General features: G+C 38.0%; 1 protein-coding gene across 4 annotated transcripts in view; it reads right to left on the bottom strand.

Moving 5' to 3' along the window:
* Positions 1-9,914, bottom strand: part of Map7d2 (MAP7 domain containing 2) — a 105,294-nt gene that overhangs the window by 52,479 nt on the left and 42,901 nt on the right. For all 4 annotated transcript variants that reach the window (XM_031370136.1, XM_031370144.1, XM_031370145.1 and 1 more), the window contains exons 2-3: positions 7,448-7,525; positions 6,016-6,179 (exon numbers count right to left, since the gene is read on the bottom strand). In XM_031370136.1, coding sequence (XP_031225996.1) covers positions 6,016-6,179; positions 7,448-7,525 — 242 coding nt within the window. The remainder of the gene's footprint in view (positions 1-6,015; positions 6,180-7,447; positions 7,526-9,914) is intronic.

Raw genomic sequence — 9,914 nt, 5'->3', positions numbered from 1 at the left:
AAAAAAAAAAAAAAGAGTTAATGCCAATACTCTTCAAATTATTCCACAGAATATTTCCTAATTTGTTTTATGAGGCTAGAGTTAACCTGATACCCAAATCACATAAAGACCCAACAAAGAAAGGGAATTACAGACCAATTTCCGTTATACACATAGATGCAATTTTTCTCAATCAAATACTTGCAAGATGAATCTAAGAAAGCATCAAAAAGATCATCTACCATGATCAAGTAGTCTTCATCCCAGAGATGCAGGGATGGTTCAATATACATAAATCTATAAATATAATTTATCATATAAACAAACTGAAAGAAAATAACTACATAATTATCTCATTAGAGGTAGAAAAGGCCTTGGTCAATGTTTAACTTCCCTTCAAGATAAATGTTCTGTAGAAATTATGGATACAATGGAAATACCTCAGCATAATAAAGACAGTTTACAACAAGTCCATAGCCAACATCAATATAAATGGAGAGAAACTCAAAGAAATTCCCCTAAAAATCAGGAATAAGCCAAGGTTGTCTACTTTATCCATACCTATTAAATATAGTATATAAAATCTTAGCTAGAGCAGTAAAACAACTGGAGGATATTGGGGGAGTAAGGATTAGAAAGGAAGAAGTCAAAGTATCTTTATTTGCAAATGCCATAACAGTATACATTAATAAACCTAAAAATACCTCCAGGTAATTTTCATAGCTAATAAACACTTTCAGCAAAGTAGCTGGATAAAAAATTAACTCAAAAATAGCCCTCCTAGATACAAATGACAAATAAATCAGGGAAACAAAACCCTTCACGATAACCACAAATCATTAAAATATCTTGGGATAACTCTAACTAAGCAAGTGAAAGACCTGTATAATAAAAATTTCAACTCAGCCAGGCAGTGGTGGCACACACCTTTAATCCCAGCACTCGGGAGACAGAGACAGGCAGATTTCTGAGTTTGAGGTCAGCCTGTTCTACAGTGAGTTCCAGGACAGCCAGGGCTACACAGAGAAAACCTATCTCAATAAGCAATAATTGCGCCTCGGATAAACCTCATTGGCTATGATACTGCCACTGAGCAAAGCTAAACCCTACCTCTAAAAACAAAAACAAAAACAAACAAACAAACAAACAATCAATCAAACAAAAACCCTTCAACTCACTGAAAAAAAGAAACTGAACAATGTGTCAGAAGATGTAAATATTTCCCACACCCATGGCTCAGTACGAATATATAGTAAAAATGGCCATCCTATAAAAATCAATCTAATGATTCATTGTAATCCTCATCAAAATTCTAATACAATCCTTCACAGATCATGAAAGGACATGTTTCAGCTTACAAGGAAACACACACAAAAATACACAATAGCTAAAACAATCCTAAATAACAAAAAAACTGTGGGAGAAATAAGCACCCCCGATTTCAAGTTGTACAATAGTTATAATAATTTAAAAAAGCATAGCATGCCGGGTGGTGGCGGCGCACGCCTTTAATCCCAGCACTTGGGAGGCAGAGGCAGGTGGATTTCTGAGTTCGAGGCCAGCCTGGTCTACAGAGTGAGTTCCAGGACAGCCAGGGCTACACAGAGAAATCCTGTCTCAAAATAAATAAATAAATAAAAGCATAGTACTGACACAAAAACAGACAGGTTGACCAATGGAATTAAACTGAAGATCTGGACATAAATCCACATACCCACAGACACGTGATTTTTTATAAAGAATCCAGAAACCCACTCTGGCGCTGGTCAAAATGGATGTTTACACGTAGAAGAATGTAAATAGATCCATACTTATCGCCCTGTACAAAATTCAAGTCCAAGTGGATCTAAGACCTCAACAACAACAACAACAGATACACTGAACCTGATAAGAGAGAAAGTGGCTAATAACCTTTAACACACTGGCATGGGAGACAACTTTCTGAACAAAACACTGATAGCTCAGACACTAAGAGCAACAATTAATAAACAGGACTCCAAAACTGAAAAGCTTCTACACGACAAAGGACACTGCCATTCAGACGAAGTGGCAGCCTATACAATGCAAAAGTATTTTTACCAATTACAGATCCAATAGAGAGCTCATATATAAAAATGGAAAGAATATTTAAAAATTAGGTATCAAAAAAGCAACTAAACCAATTAAAAATGGGATGCAGATCTAAACAGAGAATTCTCAACAGAAGAATCACAAATGGCTGAGAAATATTTAAGGAAATGATCAACGTCCTTAATAAGAAAGGAACTGCAAATAAAAACTACTTTGAGATTCTGTCTTTTGCCTATCAGAATGGCTAAGATCAATAACACAAATGATAGCTCATGCTGGTGAGGATGTGGAGCAAGGGGAACAATCATCCATTGCTAGTAGATTATACAGACATTATGAAAATCAATATGGCAGTTCTTCAGAAAGCTGGGAATTGATCTTCTTAAAGATCTAACTATACCACTCTTGGGCATATACCCAAAGAACAATTTATCATACCACAAGGACACTTGCTCAGCCATATTCTTTGGTGATCTATTCATAATAGCCAGAAACTAAAACAACTGTCTTAGGGTTTTCATTGCTGTAAAGAACACCATGACCAAGGCAACTCTTATAAAGAACAACATTTAATTGCAGTTGGCTTATAGGTTAGAGGTTCAATCCATTATCATCAAAGCAGTAGCATGGCAGCTTCTAGGCAGGCATGGCATAGGAAGAGCTGAGAGTTCTACATCTTGTTCTGAAGACAAACAAGAGAAGACTGGCTCCCAAGTGGTTAAGAGGAGGGTCTCATTGCCCACTCCTAGTTATACACTTCCTCCAACAGGGTCACACCTACTCCAACAAGGCCACACCTCCTAATAGTGCCACTCCCTGGGCCAAGCATATCATACCACCACAGTGTCCCTCAAGAAGGATGGATAGCCTATAATCCCACCACTTGGGAGGCAGAGGCAGGTGGATTTCTGAGTTCGAGGCCAGCCTGGTCTACAGAGTGAGTTCCAGGACAGCCAGGGCTACACAGAGAAACCCTGACTCGAAAAAACCAAAAAAAAAAAAAAAAAAAAAAAAAAAAAAGAAGGATGGATAAAGAAAATGTGGTACATTTACACAATGGAATATTATTTAGCAATTAAGAATTATGAAATTCACAGGTAAATGTATAGAACTAGAAAGTAATCAACCATGGGGGCTGGGGAGATGGCTCAGCAGTTAAGAGCACTGACTGTTCTTCTAGAGGTCCTGAGTTCAATTCCCAGTAACCACATGGTGGATCACAACCATCTGTAATAGGATCCCATGACCTCTTCTGGTGTGTCCAAAGACAGCTACAGTGTACTCCCATAAAATAAATAATTCTTTAAAACAACAACAAAAAAATCAACTTGAGTGATGTATCCCAAATCCAGAAAGACTATGTTCACTTATATGTGGATAATAGCTTTTAAGTGATAAGATAATGATAACCAAGCTACAGTCTGTAGAAACACAGAGGTTAGGTACAGAGTATGTGACTGGGGGATAAAGATAGATCTCATTAGTAATGTGGAATAGAGCAGATAGTTATGGATAGATGATGGGTGGGCTGGAATGGGAGGAATCAACTTGAGGGAGAGGAAAATGAGGGAGGGAATATGGGGAGAGATAGCTTAAATTAATACAGTAGAAACTTCCACATATATATGAATAAAGGCCCTTTAAATGAAATAACTAAATAATGGATAAGACAGAGTCCTGACTGGCCCCATCTCTTATCACCAAATAAAGCTTCCAGTTCTGAGATTATGTTACATTTTATTTAGTTGGTGGCCAAAGAGGCCTCATGGGACTCCGGAAACAACTCAAGTTGTTGCTAAGACTATAGGTTGCTCTCCACAAAGTGACAGCAATGTATCATTGCTGTCCCTACACAAAACACTTAACATGGAAAAGTCAAGCTAGTACCTAAATAGAGTCCCCCCCCAACCAAGTTCTTGGTACAGTAAGATACTTGGTATGCTACCAAAAGAGAAACAAACACCAAGCCAGCCACAAACCTTTGTTCTAAAATAGTGTTCTGCCTGCAAAATATGTTAGGGCAATGGTGGTGGCACAAAGCATGTGGTAGTTACCAACCAGTATCTAATTTGACATAGGCCTACTCCACAAGATGGAACCTATACATGACACTCCTTGGGTGACCAAGAACCTGAGACTAGATAATCTAGGGATTTAGGAGAAAACCAAATAATACTGTTCAAAGAACAAAACAAAAAATGTACCAAAAAACATTGCTCTTGGTGATACTGTTCTATTCATAGATCAGTTTCCCACTCATCAGAGATGCTTCCTCCTGTAGCAGACAGGAGGAAACAGAAACCCACAGCCAGACATTATTAAGAGAGTGAGATACCTTGAAACACTCAGCCCTAAATAAGATGACTCTATCAAATCCCCTCCCCTTCTGAGCTTAGGGAACCCCATGGAAGAGGAAGCAGAAAGTGTGAGTGGCAAAGGGAGGACTACACCAAGAAAACAAGGCCCTCTAAATCAACATGATCAAAACTCATATATGAACTCACAGAGACTGGAACAGCATGGACAGGCCCTGCAAAGGTCTACACCAGGTCCTCTGCATATATCATGTGGCTTCCAGTTTACTATTTTATATGGAATTCTTGAGTGTGTGAAAAGTGGATCTCTGAATTTTTTAAAAAGCTTTTTGAGCCTTCTGTTTGCTTGTCTTGTCCAAATCTTATTGTTACTTTTTGTTTTATCTTATTTTTTTTTATTTATTTTAGATATTTTCTTTATTTACATGCGAATTTCTCCTTTCCCAGTTTCCCCTCCAAAAAACAAAAAAACAAACAAAAACAAACCCCTGAAGGTTCTATGCCCCAGTGTTTTATCTTATAATGTTATTTTATTATAAAAACAGAAGTAAATATATATAGTAATAAGCATTCAGAGACTTTAAAAACATTAGGGCCGGAGAGATGGCTCAGTGGTTAAGAGCACTGACTGTTCTTCCAGAGGTTCTGAGTTTAATTCCCAGCAACCACATGATGGCTCCCAACCATCTGTAATGGGACCTGATGCCCTCTTCTGGTGTATCTAAAGACAGCTACAGTGTACTCACATAAATAAAATATCTAAAAAATAATCTAAAAAAAAAAAAAAAAAAAAAAGAAAAAGAAAAACAGGAAGTCTTTCCTAGACAATTAAAAACACTAAATTTATATAAAAGTCTCTGTATTCTATAGTGTTGGAAATTGACAAACTACTACATTGTTCATACTAAAACATGAGTCATTATACCTTATGAATAAAATATCATCACCTGATACAAGAGTACTATTACATCCTTGAAATATATTTGTTAAGAAAATCTATAATTCAAATACATTTCCTAAATATACTTCCAGAGCTTAGTAATAATGGACTCCATGCAGATAATTGCATTCCATTTCTTTTTTTAAAAGGTATCTGGAAAGGATGATTAAAGCAAGGAGTTATATTAAAATTTAAATACACTAGCATCTTTGTATTCACATAGAATTTTCCAGCAGTAAATAACAGGATCATCTTATTGTATGCTTTGGCCTTGGTCTGTTCCAGAAGCATGGACCTCCTCCTGGCATAATACTTGATTTTCTATCACCCAAAACCCAAGCCACAAGCCCCCTGTGTCTCTTAATTTAGTCAGAAAAGGTTCTACTTGAAAGAAGCCTTGAAAACTACCAAACCCAACTGCTCAAAGCAGAGACAAGCAAACCAGAGCCAAGAGAAGGCAAGCATTTTGCCCTGGGTTGTACAACAAATGTGAATCAAATGGCAAAATTTCTTTGCTCCTCTGCAAGTGCTACATCCACTAACTCATTGTATTATAGTTCAGAAAGAAGGCACTATGTCACTAGGACAAAATTTGGAGGCAAGTCTTTCTCACAGCTGACACTTGGGTAGTAGACCAGATGCCCTCAACACTTTTGCCCTATGTGAGTTACTGAGCTATCTGGGGTGGAAGGTTCCCAAGACCTTACTTACCTCTTCTTCCCTGAGCCTCTGCTTCCTCTTCTCTTCCACTGCTGCCCTCTTCTGATCCTCCCGCTGGCGCTGCTCCTCAAGTTTTCTCCATCGTTCCTCAATTTGTTTCTCATACTGAAGCTTGGCTCTTTTCTGTTTCTCTAAGATCTGTTGTTCCCGAGCAGCTGAGAAATAGAAGCAGAGTGTCATTCCAATCGCTCCTCATGCAAGTTGGATCAAGACCATGAACATAGAAGCAATAATCTGATGAAATCCCAGGATGCAGTGATTGAGATTGGGTGTTCTGTTATCTCTGCTATTCGTTAAGTGGTGTGGGGCATGTTAATAACTATGTTATCTCTGTCTTGTCTTCCTTATCAGTTATACAGTGGCAATGATAATATGGTGAAGAAAATTATGCAATGCATGTAGAACATAAAAAGTATTTCCACACATAGGTATTATGACTATTATTGCTATAATTAAGCCAAACTTGTATACAATAGCTAAACCATATAGTGGCTAGAATGATGATAGTTTAAAGGTACATTCAATCAAAATCATGTCAAATGAGCATGCACAGTGATCTGAGCAAAGCATTAAAATATACAAAGTCATGTCTTTGCATCAAACCATTTACTAAGAAGCCTTTACCTCTACTTAGCCAGGCTAAAGAAAGGCTCTCTAGGGGTGGTAGTGCCTGAACTGTCCAAAAGACCAAACAAGAATCCAACAGCTTCTTATTCATCTCAGTTCAATGAGGGAAATTATCATCTACCTAACTCACAGAACTCCATGGTGGTATCTATAACTAACAAGAGGTTAAAAAATAAAAGCCTTTCTCAACCGGGCATACTGTTGTAATGCAGAAAATGAGTGTCCATTTTCTCATTTCTCTTAGGATGGCCCTTCTAGATCCCAAAAGAGAAGGTGAGTACCCATAGTGGATACCTAAGGGCATTAAGTATTCCTCAGATCAGAGGAAGCAACTGTTTTATTTATTTGTATGGATGTTTTGTCTGCATGTCTGTATGTGTACCATGTACGTGCAATGCCTAAGGACACAAAAAGAGGGCACTGGGACTAGAGTTACAGACAGTTGTGAGCTGATATGTGTGTTCTGGGAATTGAATCTGTGTTCTCTAAAGGCAGTCAGTATTCTTAACAATGGAATCATCTATCCAGCCCCAGTGGCAGCAATTGTCCATAGCTCCAAACATACTGCCTAGGATATAGAGGAGGGACAATATTCTGTGAGTGAATGAACTGTTTATTAATTCCAGTCTTTGTAATTGTGCAAATTACTGTGTCAGTTCACACTCAAGTCTCTAGACTCATCTACTGGTCTTAGGTCTCTTTCCAGTCATTCACACATTTCTAAGGACCTTTCGAAATCACCTCATTTCTACTTTTCTACTTTTGTGAACTAAAACAGCCAAAGTATACAACTTACCCAGACATTTTTCTCTTTCTTCTCGTCTCTCTTTGGCTAATCTTTGTCTCTCATCTGATTTTAAAAATCCATCCATTCCTACAAGATAGAAAACATAATTTTCAGTGTTTTATTCTTCTTTATCTACCGAGTGCTAAAGATGGTTGGGTACATGTTCCTGGGTCTGGACATACACATATACTATCCAATGTCACCTATTCATTTCAAGGAACTCACTTCCTATCATACATCCTCAGCCATGCCCAACAATTCAAGGGCAGCAGTCATGGCTTCCACCTGTGCTTTCCAAAGTGTGGTATAGTGGTGTTGACAATAGCCCTTTAACTAATCTTTGTCCCAAGACTTGACCTGGAGGGGTCAGAAATGCAATTAAGTGACACAGAAACCTAGCTGTATGCAGAGACATTCATCAGTCCTATTCTAATCTGGCTCGAAGGTCCGGGGCAGAAAATTTAGGGGAGAGGAAAAGCCACAAGATGAATATGACTTTAGATATCAATTATTATACAGTTGTCGGGGGGTGGTGGCGCATGCCTTTAATCCCAGCACTTGGGAAGCAGAGGCAGGTGGATTTCTGAGTTCGAGGCCAGCCTGGTCTACAGAGTGAGTACCAGGACAGCCAGGGCTACACAGAAAAACCCTGTCTCTAAAAACCAAAAAAAAAAAAAAATTATTATACAGTTGAAAAAGATTTAATGTTCTGAAATAAGTCAATTGTGGCAAATACATATAAGCACTTTCAACCACTGTAAAACGTATCCCTCAAGTTTAATTTTATGTACAAAATGTATCTCCCAAGTTTGCTTTGATGTCAATTTTAGTATCTCAGGATTTCAAAGAAAAAATAAATATATTTTTATGTACTTAGCATGAAAATATCTGTTAACAAATAAGATGAAATTATTCACCAAATATGTCTAGGAAATATCCCTGCATCTCCAGATCCCTACCACATTCCTTTCAAGGCCCTAAAGAACTTTCTAAATTCAAGATTAAATAAATAAGGGCTACTTAAGTTTAGAATAATTTATTGCATTGTTACTATTGGTTGTTCATGAAAAGTTAGTAGATATAGCTTACATATACCATTGGAGAAACAAGCTTTATTATTAATGCAACCACATTCCCAATGCCTTGGACCTTCCTCTCATACTAACATAATACCAACTTCAGAGTATGTTTCTCTGCCATAGCAATCTCCACTTCTTCCAGGAACTACTCTACTTGCTGTTCAGGAAAGGGCCAGAGAAGCAAGGCCTGCAGTGTAGGCACTGAGTATACAGATGAATAACATGACAAACTGAATTGTCATGATTTCCAACATGTGTTTGGCTATGCAATGTAAACTATGTATCAGGAACGCTAAAGCTCAAGACAATTACAAGAATAATCCAGTCCTTGACTACAAATTGATATAATTCAAGTTTAGTTTTAGTCAGTTCTTAATTATGATACTGCTACCAAAATGAATGTCATCATGGATTTAAAGATCCAACTCCCAACTCATTTCAAGCCCTCAGCAATGTGACTTTGATTCCTTATCTAATTTGACCTCACCACTTCTCCCCTCCTCTCTTATCTCCTAGTTTACATTTCCTGCCCCTTGTTCCACCACCACTAACACTGCCATCTTTTTAACCTCTTCCACCTTCAAGGCTCCAAGACCCATGATGCCCCATGCTCCCATACAAATTGTAAAGCCCTTATTTCATCCTTCTTTTCCTGTATAGAAAAGTAACTTCCCCTCCCTGGCAGCCTCTAAAGTGATATATAACTGGGATTGCCCTAGGTTTGCCTAGTTCTAAGTACTACCTCTTACCCAGGGTTTACAAAACACACACATAGTGTGCTCTCTCTCTGTCTCTCTCTCTGTCTCTGTCTCTCTGTCTGTCTCTCTCTCTCTCTCTCTGAGACAGGGTTTAGCCTTGGCTGTCCTGGAACTCACTCTGTAGACCAGGCTGGCCTCAACTCAGAAATCCGCCTGCCTCTGCTTCCCAAGTGCTGGGATTAAAGGCATGTGCTACCACTGCAGATCTTTTCTTAATTTAGGTTTTAGTCTCTATCTTAAGTTCCACTTGGATGAATTTGTTCTATCTGGAAGGCTTTTAAAAAAAGTAAGCCTGGGAGGCCTAGTCAAATGCAGCCCACACCAATGTGCCTACTCTCCACCTGAACCTCGATCAGTACACCACACCACAATATTGATGATAGGAAATCTGCTTTACATGTGTGGCAAGTCAGGGGAATAATCAAAATGCTCTTTAATTAGAGAAAGAAAAACTGGAAGGAAAAAAAAAAGGTCAAAAAGCTGCTCCAGAAGGCTGTTCTATGGACATGCAAGGTCTCAGGCTGCCCTCTTGTGGGCACATGGAAGACACAAGTTTCCCTTCTGGAAAATATTTTATTATTATTATTATTATTATTATTATTATTATTATTATTATTATTATTATATATTTTCTTTATT

The sequence above is a fragment of the Mastomys coucha genome, chromosome X (genome assembly GCF_008632895.1).
Source record: "Mastomys coucha isolate ucsf_1 chromosome X, UCSF_Mcou_1, whole genome shotgun sequence".
Classification (NCBI taxonomy): domain Eukaryota; kingdom Metazoa; phylum Chordata; class Mammalia; order Rodentia; family Muridae; genus Mastomys; species Mastomys coucha.
Note: the sequence above shows the minus strand (reverse complement) of the source record. Positions and strands in the feature narration are given on the sequence as shown.